Consider the following 14,232-nt stretch of genomic DNA (forward strand, 5'->3'; position numbering starts at 1 on the left):
ATGTTTAATTCCTACCTCCCTCTCTGACTTGCTATTGGCCACTTTGTCTATTAAACAAATATATGTGATCGGCAAGGTCCAAATTTTGGGGGAACATCATTCCTAAATCACTGACAGTTATTCCAACCCAATGATAAAAAAGTTTTCAGTCATTTTAATTTATCTGTTATGAAAGATTTTGTCTTTTGGACTTTAAAAATGATCAGCTCCCATGGCTTTGGCTTATATATAGTACCTCTGCCAGAAAGTTTCATGTACTCTCAACTTTATAGCCAGCTCCTCGTCAAACATCTCCTCCATGAAGCCTTCAGTCATGCTGCTTCTTTTCCTCCTCCTACTCTCAGCAAACAGGTCCAGAGGTACGTACAGCTCTAGATATCTTTCTTTGAATCAGGTCCAAAATGAACAACTCGATTACAGTTTAGATTAATTTTATTCTCTCGTTCAGGAATCAGGTTACTGCTGGAAGAAGAAGACTCGCTGAATTCCAAACACTACCATATCCATGTCAGTATACAAATGTTGATGCTATAGCATCTGTTTGTGGTATTCTTCTGCTTTTTAATTTCAGCTCACTGATACTGTAATATATATTGGATGCTGTTGCCAGGAGGATAGTTTGAGGAGCCATGACGTGAGTAAGGAGAGGAAGAATGGAGTCTCAGTCGACAGCAAGCAAGAGCAAGTGCATGTTCACAGCTCGGCGGCGCCGCCACCGGAAACGGAGCCGAGGCAGAACTACCCCGACACCCTTGACATAGCAGGAATGGATTACTCTCCTGCAAAGAAAATGCCTCCGATTCACAACTGAAGTAGCAGGCAGTAGCAAACTGATACCCGCAACATCTTAGGAGTTTAGTAGTAGCTATCAGTATAGTAGCAGAGAGCTAGAGATACTGGACAGCATTGCTGGAAATGCTGCAGTTTTCTTGGATCAGGTCCCGTTGTTCATGATGTGGATTAGATGAAGTAGAGTGAGGCCACGGCAGGAGCCGCAGTGGGTGTGGGACTCGAGAGGGACAGAGATGGGGAGAGATTTGTCTCGAGTGTATGAGCCTTTGCATTGAGTATTAATTGGCATGATGGATTGTGTCCTGCAGCAATTAAATGTGGCATTGTGTGCTTGAATTGGTGTTATTGTCAGGAGTCTGGGCAGCTCACGGCGGCTTAGTGACATGCTCTTGGAGGCACCAGCAGACATGCATGGAGCATGGAGCAGGGTGGCTGTGGTACCATGAATATGGACCGCCAACAAGGTTGCATTGTTGCAGATATCGGCAGCTTAGCCCAAACCTTGATGCTGACATCCAACTGCAATGTGTTTAACTGAAGAATGGACTGGGAGTTAAAACGTATCACTCACTGGACAGACCCAAAATGAAATATGGACATAATTTTTCTTCAAACAGAACATTATTTAGATATATAAATCTTCAAATTAAAAACATTAGCATCAAGTTGAACTTAGAGATGTAGGAGGTGACCAGTGAGGGATCACAGCGAGGTCAGTCGGGTTTTGGGTGGGTGGCTTAGCTGTGGCAGATGAATCTCTGGTATGGGGATCTCTTAATCTCTGTTTATATAATAAGCACAGTCTATTAGTTGAATTCCAAGTATTCATACTTCAGTTCAATCCATCAAGAAGAGATAATCACCACCGAAACTTTTCTCATCAATGAGAAAACTGAAATCACAGACCACTCAAAGAAATCTGGCATTATATAACAGAGAATTGCAGATAGTAAACAGATTAATTTAAAAGATTGGATCACCAAATCAATTCGTTTGTATTCCAGATCGAAAGTCTAATGAAGAAACAAAGACTAAATGGACACAATTCTGACAAAGTTCATAATTTAGATTTTGTAATCATTTTACAGGAGCACTATCTCGTGAGCAGTGGTTCACAGGTCAGCTAAATCAAAAGTTCTAGACACGGCCTTGTGCCAAGATTCAGTCCTCTTCTTTCTCTCCTCTTCAGCTAGTTTGGGACGAAAGATCGTGGTCTTTTCTTCATGTCCAGAGGTGAATATCTGTTCTTCAGTCCACACACCAATGGCTAGTCCAGCAGCATATGCTGCTCCAAGCGCCGTGGTTTCGATATCTGCAGGTCGGACGACCGGGCTACCCAATAAATCAGCCTACACGAGTAACAGCATATTGATAAAGTGAATGCTGCAAAATAAGTAGGAAAAGTTTGTTTAGTTCGTCAAATCAAGGAACAGCACTTGTACCTTATTCTCCTCCAAAATTTGTAAGGTTTATAGAAAGTGTTTAAAGATGAAAACTGATGCTGAAAATAACTGTCAAATTTCAAATTTCAAATTTTGTATAGATATTATGACTTGAAAGAGATGAGGTATGGAGTTCAAAGTAACATTGTTCTTGTCTTTATGAGCTACCATGAAAATGACACATTGGCATAACATTCATCGTTCCACAAAAGATGTAAAAAGTCAAGCATAGATTTAATTTCTCGATAAAAATGGAACCATCACTATCAACTATCAAGTAAAAGAGAAGATACCATAGTGAGTTACATATAGAATCTAGCAACGCATTGTAACTAAATCATTATGATAAACAACACAGAATAAGAAAAACAAGAGCAATTTTTTTTTTTTGGGGGGGGGGGGGGGGGGGTTCAATAGATAGATATCAAATCTCAAATAAATGTTAAAATCAGCAAATTTAGGACAAAGATTCTCTTCGAGAACAAGTGATTAACTATTAACTATTCATCGAGAAAAATAGATCTTTTTTTCACACAAAAAGAACAGCAGAACGATAAGATGGCAAAAACTTGAAGATGAGGCGAAGTATTGGACCTGAATTTGCATCAGCAGATTGTTGACAGTGGCGCCGCCATCGACGCGAAGCAAGAATTCACCCTCAGTCTTCACCTCGCCGCCGTCCCCTGCGTCTTTATGCATCGAAGAGAGCACGTCGTTCACCTGAAAGCACATGCTTTCGAGTACCGCCCGCGCTATGTGGCCTTTGTTGGTGAACCTGGTGATCCCGACGCACACCCCGCGCGCGTCGTCGCGCCACCACGGCGCGAACAGCCCGTTGAACGCCGGCACGAAGTAGATGCCTCCCGAAGTCTCCACCAGCTTCGCCATCTCCTCGATCTCCGCCGCTGTCTGGATGATTCCCAGACCATCCCTCAGCCACTGTACGGCAGCACCGGCGATGGCAATCGAGCCCTCCAGAGCGTAGTTGGTCGGGGCCTCGGGGCCAAGCTTGTAGGCGACAGTGGTAAGGAGGCCGTGCGAGGATTTGACTATTTCCTCACCGGTGTTTAGCAGGATGAAGGCGCCGGTGCCGTAAGTGCTTTTGGCCTGGCCTTTCTGGCAGAGCTGTCCCAGCATCGCGGCGTGCTGGTCACCAAGGCAGCCGGCAATTGGGATCCCCCCGAGTGGCCACCCGTTCGCGATCACGCCGATGGTCTCCGAGTTGCTGATGATTTTGGGGAGGATGTTGAGAGGGATGCCTAGGGTTTCAAGGATGGCGGCGTCCCATTCTCGAGTTTGTAGGTTCATCAGCATGGTCCGTGAGGCGTTGGAGCAATCGGTGACATGGAGGCCGAGCATGGGCTTCTCATGGAGGTCGACGCCACCGCAGCCGCCGGTGAGATTCCAGATCATCCAAGTGTCGATCGTGCCGAACATGGCGTCGCCGGATCGAACGGCGACCTCGACGGCGTCCACGTTCTCGATGAGCCAGAGGAGCTTGAGGGCGCTGAAGTAGGTACTGATGGGGAGGCCGCAAGAAGGAACGAAATGATCGCGGCCGCCGGAGAGCTGACTTACGAGGCGATGGCAGATCGCACTGGTGCGGGCGTCCATCCACACGATGGCGTTGTAAAGCGGGAGGCCGGTGGATCGGCTCCACACCACCGTGGTCTCCCGCTGGTTGGTGAGGCCGATGGCGCGGAGGCCCGCGTCGACGTTGTGACCGGCGGCCGTGGCCTTATAGAGCGCCTTCCCCATGCACTCCCTCACGCTCTGCAGGATCTCCATGGGATCGTGCTCCACCCATCTGCAATTTCATCCTCTCACCTCCACGATTGAAACAAACATCGAAAGAAAATCACAGGAAGATTAGGAATCGCATACCCAGCTTCGGGGTAGAATTGGGTGAACTCGACTTGGTGAGAGGCGACGGGCTTGGCGTGGCGATCGTAGATGATGAAGCGAGTGCTGGTGGTGCCCTGATCGATCGATCCGATGAAGAATTCTTCGGCGCCTCCCGACATCTTTCTGTCCTCCGATCTGTTTCCGAACCAAATTAATCAGGCGACTTTTGCTGATGGAAAAAAAGGGTACTTTATATGAAGAAGAGTTGCGAGGAAGATGGGAGAGCGATTGGGTTGGAGAAATCAACGAAGATTGTGGAAATCGATAAGATTGAAGAAAGATTGGGTGTCTATCTTCTATGGACACCCAGTAGCTGTCTCGTTGACTTCCATGGTTGCAGAGTTAATGACTTCGAATTCCCACTATTGCAGCAAAACAGGCCAACTATTTTGGAAGGATATACATCACAGGGATATATTTTATATATATATATATATATATAAATCATCAACTACTTAAAATATATTTAAATTATCTTACCGATTTAAATTCTTTATTTTTTAATCAGATTCTAAGAGTTTAGGATCTAAGGGGACGTTTGATTTAGGAGAATAAGAGTGGAGAATAGGAATAACAATCATTGATTGTCATTGTTGATGTTTAAATTATAAGAATGGAAATACAAATAAGGGAATGAATCCTTATAATTGGGTAATGACTCATTTACATGTCTCCCCCCTTCAATGAGTCATTACCCTATTTTCAATAATCAAAATATTTCCTTATTCCAAAAATACCCTTGTCCAAAAACTAAATTTTTTCCCCTTAAAATCAAATATCAACACATATTTTTTTAATTTTTCTTTCATATCACTTTCTCTCTCATTGTTCTCTCTCAACATATTTTCTCTCTCCTCATTTTATCATCCGATTTCTCTCTCCTTAATCTCTCTCATCACACTTTCCTTCCTCTTTTTTTCTCATTACACTTTCTCTCTCATCACACTTGCTCTCTCCTTAATCTCTTCCATCACACTCTCTTTCCTCTTTTTTCTCATCACACTTTCTCTCTCATCATACTTTCTCCCTCCTCAATCTCTCACATCACACTCACACTCTCTATTTTCTTTTTTCTCATCATACTTTCTCTCTCATCATACTTTCTATCTCATCACACTTTCTCTCTCCTCAATCTCTCCCATCACATTCTCTTCCTTTTTTCTCAACACACTTTCTCTCTCATTATACTTTATCTCTTATCATGCTTTCTCTCTCCTCAATATCTCCCATTACATTCTCTTTCATATTTTTTCTCATCACACTTTCTCTCTCTTCACTTTCTCTCTCCTCAATCTCTCCCATCACACATTCTCTCTCATAATACTTTCTCTGTCCTCAATCTCTCCCATCACACACTCTCTCCTCTTTTTTTCTCATTACGCTTTCTCTCTCTTCATCCTCTCTCATCATAATTTCTCTCTAATCATATTTTCTCATCATATTTTCATGCTCTCTCCCATCATACTCTCTTTCCTCATTTTCTCTCATCGTACTTTCTCTCTCTTCATTTTTCCTATCACACTTTCTCTCTCATCATTCTTTCTCTTCATATTTTTTTTCACATTTAACTTTCTCTCACATCTAATTTTTTCTCTTATTTTCCTTTAAGGGTAAAAATGAAAATTTTGATTGATTCCGATAGAAAATATTCAACTAGCCAAACATTGCTTTTAAAAGTGATATCCATATTCATACCTATTCTCATTCCACAATACTATGATTTCCATTCCGATTTCTATTCCTAAAAACAAACCAAACACCCCCTAAATCGTAACTTATCTACTACTTTTTATAGCATTTAGGATCGTATTAGCGTTAATTTTTATCTAATGGATCATATAAAATTCACTTTATTGATTTGAACATTTAAATTTTTATTTTTTTTTAGGATTTCACACTTAATTAATAAATTAAAATATTAATAGATGCCACTTTATCAAGGATAGCAAACTTCATGATTTTTTTTTTACATGATAAATTTTAAGAAATAAATATAATCGTCTTTTATTAATATCTAAATATTTATTTTATTAAGTCCTTATTGATTAAAATTAATATATAAGATAATAATACTTTTATAACAGTGTTATTATTCATGGTAACAGCTATAAGATGACTAACACGTGCTATAATAATTATTTGTTAGCTGTTAGAGGATTATAACTAATAGATGGTATAATAGCTACTTATAAGCTGTTATATTGTAAATTATATTCAGATAATATTAATTTTAGTAATTTTATAGGTCCCTAATTTTTATTTTGTAATTTGAAAATATAATATTATTTATGTTTTCACCTCAATATTTAAAAAAAAAATACATGGTCAATGGAGATTTTAATACAATATTTAGATTTGTTAGATAATTTAAGAGTATTTTGAATAGGTCGATGGGATATTTATTTGTTGATTTTTATAAAACAAATGTATAATGGTTAAAGTAGTTGGACGTCCTTTTAGATTTTTGCTTAAATGTTTTATAAAAAAGAGAAATTAAATAAATTTATTCATGTTTTATATTATCTATTAATAAAAAAATCTATAGTTATTCGAGTGCCGGCTATAAATTGATCTATTTATTCCTTTTATATAATTTAAATATGGATGATAAATAACATTTGAGATTAAGCATATTGGAAATCTTTAATTTATGGACCAGGTTTAAAAATAAATAAAAATAAAGATTCATTTTATATATAAATAATTTACCACTTCTCCATTTTCTTTAAATCTTTAATTTTAGATGGTACAATTTAAAGAGGGCTGCCAGCTCAGCGTACCTCTTCGTCTTGCCAACTCAGCAGAACAGGTCGCGGTGATGATTTCATCCGCTCCGCTGTTATTTTTATCGTCCTTCTCTCTCGCCTGGTTGTTTTTAATCCTTCCGCTCGTTTCTCGGGTCACCCTTGCCGTTTAGAGAGGGATCGGAGAGGCGAGGAGAGTGCGTGGGGTGTCAGATGGCGATCCTCTACGCTCTGGTGGCGCGAGGATCGGTGGTGCTGGCGGAGTTCAATACGTCGCCGATGAACGCGAGCGCGGTGGCGCGGCAGATCCTGGAGCGGATCCCCGATTCCCAGGATACCCACGTATCCTACTCGCAGGACCGCTACATCTTCCACGCCAAGCGCACCGACGGCCTCACCGTCCTCTGCGTCGCCGATGATACCGCCGGAAGTGAGTCCTCTTTTTTCCCATACGGTTATTCTTCTATTCCATCGGCCCATGCTGCGGATGCTTTTTGATTGGTTCCGAAACCTTTGGCGTGGTTCAATACTCTTCTTTTTTCCATCAATATCGCCAACCGCGCGTGTGGAAAATTTTATCCTTGTCAGATTGGATTGAAGTAGCTTAGAAAGAAATGTTCAGACATATTTTCACCGCCCAAACGGGCCAACTGGGAGAGAAAAGAAGCAAGTAAAACTCATAAAGGAAAACCGTTTCCTTTTCCCTTGACTAAGGCTATAACTCGTGCCCTATAGCCAGATAGGCTGCCTAAAAGAAGGTTACCCGTCGTATGTAGTACAAAAGTGGTTTTGACATCATTCGCCAGCCCCAATTCCACATTAATAGAGGTTGTAAAATTCGTAATTCTAAGACTTGAATTCATACATCACAAGAAAGATGCTGAATTTAGCTTATTTGTCAGTATGGTTTGCAGGCAGTAGCATTTTGTGTATTCAGGAAATTCTCCTAATTTTGAATTCATGCATGAACTTTTGATGAGAATACATAAAAATCTCTTGCTCCAGTAATCAAGATGAAGATAAATTTTAAGTTTCGTAAGCACATCTTAGCATTATTAGATGTCAATCCCTTGCCTATATTAGCAACCCAATAGTTATGTCGGGTAGGATTGCCTTGTATGTGATTGGGTTGGAAACCATGCATGACTCTAAATTAATATGAAATTGGGAAATATGTCATTGATTGCTTGTGATGCAATTGAAAAACTAGAAAGGTGTTTGGCAAATAATGCTTGAATCCAAAAGCATACTATGAAATTGGGCAATCTGTTGTATCCTTGTAACTTGCTTTTTTATTGATTTTATAGTACACATCCATCTTTCCTAGGAAATGTAAATCTTAAGAGTCATATGCTTATATTCAATTATTACAACAGCTAGTAATCATCAAGCTTTCATGGCATATTAACTCAGTTTTTCTGTCAAGGTATTACCGAGTCTTGTTGTGCATGAGCTTACATGAATTTCGTTCTTGTTGTATTTTCCCAATGATTAAACTATAAAGATTGATGGTTTTTAAGGAATCCCACAACATTGTTATTCTTTACTCTTATTAACACTTTGTTATCTGACCCATGGCACTTTTAATATGAGTAACATGTGGGTGCAATGAATGAACCATGTAGGAAGAATTCCTTTTGCCTTTCTCGAGGATATTCATGGAAGATTTGTGAAGACATATGGTCGTGCTTGTCATACAGCACCTGCTTATGGAATGAATGACGAGTTCTCTAGGATTTTGAGTCAACAGATTGATTACTATTCTAATGATCCTAATGCAGATAGGATGAATCGGATCAAGGGTGAAATGAGTCAGGTAATGCACTTAATTTTAAATGTATTATTTTTAAAAGATGTTTTTGATTTCCTTCATGCTTATAAGATAGGGAAAGAATATTTTCTTATCCAGTAAAGTAATTTACTTGATAATTTTTAAATTTTATGTAATTTCAGAATATTTTAAGAACAAGGGCAGCTCTTGCCTCTCATGTTTTTCTGGACTTATTCCAAATGCTCTTTCAATAAATAGTGGCCATCATTAGCAATTGTCTCCTGCTAATCTTCACTGGTTACACACAGCTCTTTTAGCAGATTATAGCCATTGTTTACTTTGTTCCTAGTATCTTAGTTAGTCAAAGATTACATAGCAAGACAGATGCGATAAAGAAAGCGCTGCTGCCTTTATTGTTTGATTTTAGCTTCTGCAATTTTGTAAATATGTTATCCATAGATTTGCCAGTAAAAGATTGTTCCCAATTTCAAGTGCCACTTTATGTTGTGAACCACTATGATGCATACTGACCACACTAGTTGTATTGGTAACATGAACTGTTACCATCTGTTATGCAGTTTGCCTTCTTATCTGTTTGACTAATTTAAAGTTTCTGAATCGAATGGCTTGATGTTCCATAGGTGCGCAATGTTATGATAGAGAATATTGACAAAGTGCTGGAAAGAGGAGAGCGGTTGGAGTTGCTGGTTGACAAAACTGCAAGCATGCAAGGAAATACAATTCGCTTTAGGAAACAAGCACGTCGCTTTCGGAACTCCGTGTGGTGGCAAAATATTAAGCTAACGTATGCAACATGCACATCTAACCTTTTCTTAGTTCCTGTTTTCATGCCTTCAATTGTATTGTTATATTTATTTTAAAAAAAAACAATAAAGATATATTTATGATATACATTATCGAACTAAAATTGCACATTGAACGCTAAGATGCAATGTGAATTATCTGGTCAGTAAAGACTTTCAAGGGATTCTATTTCTGGTGCTTACTGAATACTATAATCTGAAAAGAAAACATTAGCCATGTGCATGTATAAATCTAGTAAATCACATCAAGCTGACAGTGAACTAGAACTTTGGCACCAATTTCCCAAATTGAGAATTTTGGTTAGCTGTAAAGTTGGAAGTGAATTTGGTTTAGTTATTTTCAGGATTTAGTGGGGGAAAATCCCTATCGGAAGTGATCCGTAATTGTTTTTGTTCTTATACAGGATAAGAACTGCATCTTCTAATAAGACATTGCTTTGTATTTGATAACATATGTCCATAATCAAATATTACAGTATATAATGGGATGATTTTAGATTTTTTTTATTTCTTTTTCAATATTTTAAATCCAATTTTTTCTTAAAAATCTGTATATGAGCACATTAATTAAAACAAATGCCTTCTCAATGTATCTTGATGAGTCTTTTTGCTTGTGGGCATCTTAACAAACAATCAAAGTGAAGTCTGTGTGATGTCAACTGTTATTTTTTTATGGTTTAATAGTTTGTCTTTTCAAGCATAGATGAATGTAATTGAAACCAGACCTACATGACTATATAAAGATGTGATGAAACAAAAGGATGGTCTTGTTTTGGATGTTAAATAAATGATTGAAAGGAACTATTGAAATTTTCATAGAGTTGCTAAATAGAATGTTTGGCTTCACAGAAAACCACCATTGGCCATGTTGGATGATGAATAACAGGCCATGCTCATTCATTTGCAATCTTATTTTGGTTTAACTGAGATTTTTGGATCTCATATTTGGTACTTCATGACTTTTGTAGTTGGTAATAGTGGAAAACTGGAGTTGTTAAATTAAAATTTTGTCATGAATCAAATATGTCCTTTGTTTGTCTCTTGATTCAACTAGTCCTTGTGCCAAAGATATTTTCATATGAATTCTAGAGAACCTTCTTATGTGGCATGCCATCAAATAATTATACACTAAAGCAATACTAAGCATTGATCTAGTATGTCAACTTTAATATTGAATCCTCAAATCTTTTCTCTGTAGCTACCTCGCTTGATCCATGTTTTGGTGCAATACAGGAGATCATCCTCATTCTTTTCAATTCCTTCTGTCATGTATAGGCCCTTGTATTTATTATGTACATGAGTTTAACTAGGATCTCCCCAATCATGTTTGAAGCCGGTGAATTGTTCATCATTTAATGGTATCTTTCCTAGCAAGAAAAAGTCTCGTCACTATGTGTATTATTAAAAGAGACCATGGTTTTAATTTTCTGATCTTCCAGTGGAAATTTAGTGATTCTGGTTCTCATGATAGGAAAATTAACCTTACTGGACGCCTGAAATCTAGTTATATTTCGTGTTGATTGTTGCTCACGATGATCCCATGGTGACCAATCAGTTTCTTATCCGATGAGCTGGTATAAGGTGGAAGGATCTATATCATACAATCTTCCATGATTCACTTGGAATAAAATTCTTATTCCCATCATTTCATGTTGTAGAATCTTAGATGGAATTAATTACTGACCTCCTTTAGCATATGTCAGTCATCTACTCATATTAACTCAATTATCTAGATAAAGCTGATTATCATGTCAACCGGATTTGAAACATCTCTGATTCAAAGCATCTCCTAATTAGCTGCTGTTTAACTATCACAACTGACAAATCTCTGTGATTCAAAGCATTTCCTGAACGTTGTTTTGTAGATATACCTTAACACGTTTTTAGAGTGTGTTCTCTGTTTGTACTTTATCTAAGTTTTATTTTTGAACTTAAAATGAAAACATTCTCTGACTTGGACAATTTGTGCCTTGCAGGATTGTACTTATTCTACTCATCCTGATTATTATATACGTTGTGCTTGCATTTCTATGCCATGGCATTGCTTTGCCAACTTGTATCAGGTAGAGTTTCTTAAAGCCTTCTCTGTTTGTTTTATATATGTTTTTGCGTGCAATTAGTGATCCATCGAGTGCCGATTGTATTGGTATGTTTCTCCATGCATTGTTCACATTGTTATGTTATTCTATCAACATAGTTTTGCTGCCCTTGTGAGAAGATACATCTTTACCTACAATTACAGTTTCTACTACTTGTGAAGTTTATTGTAGATGATCTGTTTACATGAATCTTGGATAAGATTCATAATGTTGAGACCAACATTGCATATGGGCTTAGCTTCGAATGTGTCACATTCATAATGTTGTTAGTGGAATCAGAATTGAAAGCAGTTCTTTATCGAACTTGAGCAGTTCCTTAACTTTCTACATTTGTTGAATTCGGACTCGAATCTAAATTTTGCACCCCACTAGCAAGATACTTTATAAACTAGTTTAATGCCAGCGCGCCCCTGGGTGAAATATAAACTCAATACACAAATAAGAAAGGTTATTTGTGTTAATATATTATTATATATTGTAATAATATATAATATATTTTATATTTTATTTGTGTTAACACATAAAATATTGTAATTATTAATCTAGTATCCACATATTCTCATCAATTTATAATTTTATAGATTTTAAGAAGATTATAATTAATTCACTAATGTTATATCTTCATATCACAATTAATCGCTATAAGATAGGTTATCTTTCTTCTATCCTTTTCATTATGTGCATAATAAATTTGATAGTCTAATTTACATAATATACATATTTGTATTATTTAGTTGAATAATATTTAAAATAAACTATGTTTGATCGGAGGAAGAAAAATACTCTGCATAGAAGAGAAATAATCGTGCAAATGAGGTGTTTGGGAAACTGAAGAGACATGGTAAAGGAATCAAAGAGCCTTAATTAATACCTTATCCTGTAGAATTAGTTCATAAACAAATATTGCCGCATGTAAATATACTAGATATCAAAGAAAATATTATTTTTTTTTAAAAAAAAGGAGAGAGTTCCATTTTCCTCTGTTTTACTGTAAATTGGAGATCAATGTTATGAATTTTTTCTTGAATCGGTGCAAGTCCATAGTTTTAACAGGTGAACCTTTTTCCCATCCACCAGATTAATTTAAATTTAGAGATTTACATGAAAGTATTTAGGAGACATATCTTACATGATTGTGCCTAATGCCAATGAAGATTGCTGCTATTGAACCTTGTACTCCATCCATTGTTTTTTAAGTTAGGGGGTATCAAAATGCCAACAATAATTATGTTCGCAAGCTGGGAAAAGTGATTGATTCACATTGCAATTTCACAAGCTATAATTGAAACCAGGAGCTTGCTTGATGTAAGAGTTTTGTGACACATTTCTTGCATGTGCAATCAACTATTTTTCTCTCTTTTGGGTGCTAAATCCTAATAAAGCCAAGTATGATCCAACTGTATGCTCTATGATCGCTAGGTTGAGAGCATCATTGTTTTTGTCTTTAATGATAATGGCACTTGTTTCTTAGTTCATGGTTCATTCATTTCTGTAGTGGCCAACACATTTATTTGATTACGTGAAAGATAATATTTTCTTTAATGCACGAACGTGACTTGTTCATTCAACTACGAATAACTTTGTCGACTTCTTTTAGTGGTCTACGATTAAATTAGAGAAACTGTCTTATCTGTTTTGGCAAGTGGCACAATATCCCTTTTTTCTTTGTTTTTTTTTTGTTTGTTGTTTTGGGTAGTAGTAAAGGTGATTGTTGGATAATCTCTGCTAGCTTCCCCGTGAATTAATTCCTAATATTTGTGGGTCAACTTTTATTACGTGAAGCCTCTGAACACCGTGAGTTTATAAGATGTTCTTGAATTAAAAGAAAAAGAGACACCTGGATGGATTATCAATATTAGCGAATTGCTTCTTATGGTTGTTTGAATGAGATGTGCCACTGTCGACTTGGCTCTCTTTCACAGCAAGATGAGTTTTATGCAGGGAAGTGATACTCGAGAAACATTATTATATTAAACGAGTCGTCTCAATGATTAGTGCAATTATTATTGAAGAAAACACATCAGAACGTTGTACTGAATGATTGGGAAGGCCCTCTCTTTCAATGTGAATAATTAGAATTAGAAAGGTAATTAAAACATGCATTCGTAACAAGAGAGTATGTTGTCATATTAATATCTTTAATATGGTCTCTTGCATTCATTTGCAATTCACCATCCATAGTCACATCCAAACTGTGTCTACGTGGCTCATGGAAAATTTTTGTGAGATTGAATCGGTCAGTTGTTGAGATATGCCACCTTAAGGTAAACTCGAAGACCCCTTCATCTTGAAGGACTGTAAAACCTCACCGAACTCAATAAGAGATTCTCCGTCAGGAGCCACTCTACTCTAGCTCTTTGCCAATATCTAGAAGAAAAATCAATAAGGAAATAATGGCACTGGAGAGATTCTTAGAGTCACCTTCAACGAATAGATCAATTATTGTCAAAAGAGATGGAGCTAATGCAAAGGAAATCTTCTTTTAACTGAACGCAAAAACCTTTTATATCGCAATAGCTAAAGGAGAAGAATAATATCAGATTCTACATACAATTACACAAAAGCTCAAATCCAAATCAACTATGATCAAATCTTTCATTGTTTAAAGGTGATGAGTGATCAAGAAGCAATTGAAACTAGGTGAGATGCAAAGAA

General features: G+C 37.3%; 3 protein-coding genes across 3 annotated transcripts; 2 read left to right on the forward strand and 1 right to left on the reverse strand.

Moving 5' to 3' along the window:
- The first annotated feature begins 262 nt into the window (after positions 1 to 262).
- On the forward strand, positions 263 to 1,103 carry LOC122003634. Its single transcript, XM_042558713.1, has 3 exons — positions 263 to 359; positions 449 to 507; positions 611 to 1,103. The coding sequence occupies exons 1-3, from the start codon at positions 299 to 301 to the stop codon at positions 809 to 811; spliced, it is 321 nt and encodes a 106-aa protein (XP_042414647.1). The 5' UTR covers positions 263 to 298; the 3' UTR covers positions 812 to 1,103.
- Positions 1,104 to 1,763: 660 nt separating this feature from the next.
- On the reverse strand, positions 1,764 to 4,531 carry LOC122005495 (glycerol kinase-like). The gene is made up of 3 exons (XM_042560530.1): positions 4,119 to 4,531; positions 2,829 to 4,041; positions 1,764 to 2,141 (listed from the first exon to the last, which is right to left on the reverse strand). The coding sequence occupies exons 1-3, from the start codon at positions 4,256 to 4,258 to the stop codon at positions 1,905 to 1,907; spliced, it is 1,590 nt and encodes a 529-aa protein (XP_042416464.1). The 5' UTR covers positions 4,259 to 4,531; the 3' UTR covers positions 1,764 to 1,904.
- Positions 4,532 to 6,977: 2,446 nt separating this feature from the next.
- On the forward strand, positions 6,978 to 11,695 carry LOC122005496 (vesicle-associated membrane protein 711-like). Its single transcript, XM_042560531.1, has 4 exons — positions 6,978 to 7,313; positions 8,509 to 8,699; positions 9,296 to 9,459; positions 11,455 to 11,695. The coding sequence occupies exons 1-4, from the start codon at positions 7,097 to 7,099 to the stop codon at positions 11,543 to 11,545; spliced, it is 663 nt and encodes a 220-aa protein (XP_042416465.1). The 5' UTR covers positions 6,978 to 7,096; the 3' UTR covers positions 11,546 to 11,695.
- Positions 11,696 to 14,232: the final 2,537 nt, after the last annotated feature.

The sequence above is a fragment of the Zingiber officinale genome, chromosome 7B (assembly GCF_018446385.1).
Source record: "Zingiber officinale cultivar Zhangliang chromosome 7B, Zo_v1.1, whole genome shotgun sequence".
NCBI lineage: Eukaryota > Viridiplantae > Streptophyta > Magnoliopsida > Zingiberales > Zingiberaceae > Zingiber > Zingiber officinale.

What these genes read in the sequence shown, in the direction of transcription:
- LOC122005495 (XM_042560530.1), bottom strand. Translation starts at nt 4,258, where the DNA reads ATGTCGGGAGGCGCCGAAGAATTCTTCATCGGATCGATCGATCAGGGC. An exon ending in CAATTCTACCCCGAAGCTGG is followed by an intron (nt 4,042 to 4,118) that starts GTATGCGATTCC and finishes ATGAAATTGCAG; the next exon opens with ATGGGTGGAGCACGATCCCA. An exon ending in ATCTGCTGATGCAAATTCAG is followed by an intron (nt 2,142 to 2,828) that starts GTCCAATACTTC and finishes TTACTCGTGTAG; the next exon opens with GCTGATTTATTGGGTAGCCC.
- LOC122005496 (XM_042560531.1), top strand. Translation starts at nt 7,097, where the DNA reads ATGGCGATCCTCTACGCTCTGGTGGCGCGAGGATCGGTGGTGCTGGCG. An exon ending in TCAAGGGTGAAATGAGTCAG is followed by an intron (nt 8,700 to 9,295) that starts GTAATGCACTTA and finishes GATGTTCCATAG; the next exon opens with GTGCGCAATGTTATGATAGA. An exon ending in TGGCAAAATATTAAGCTAAC is followed by an intron (nt 9,460 to 11,454) that starts GTATGCAACATG and finishes TGTGCCTTGCAG; the next exon opens with GATTGTACTTATTCTACTCA.
- LOC122003634 (XM_042558713.1), top strand. Translation starts at nt 299, where the DNA reads ATGAAGCCTTCAGTCATGCTGCTTCTTTTCCTCCTCCTACTCTCAGCA. An exon ending in CTCAGCAAACAGGTCCAGAG is followed by an intron (nt 360 to 448) that starts GTACGTACAGCT and finishes TCTCTCGTTCAG; the next exon opens with GAATCAGGTTACTGCTGGAA. An exon ending in CCAAACACTACCATATCCAT is followed by an intron (nt 508 to 610) that starts GTCAGTATACAA and finishes TGCTGTTGCCAG; the next exon opens with GAGGATAGTTTGAGGAGCCA.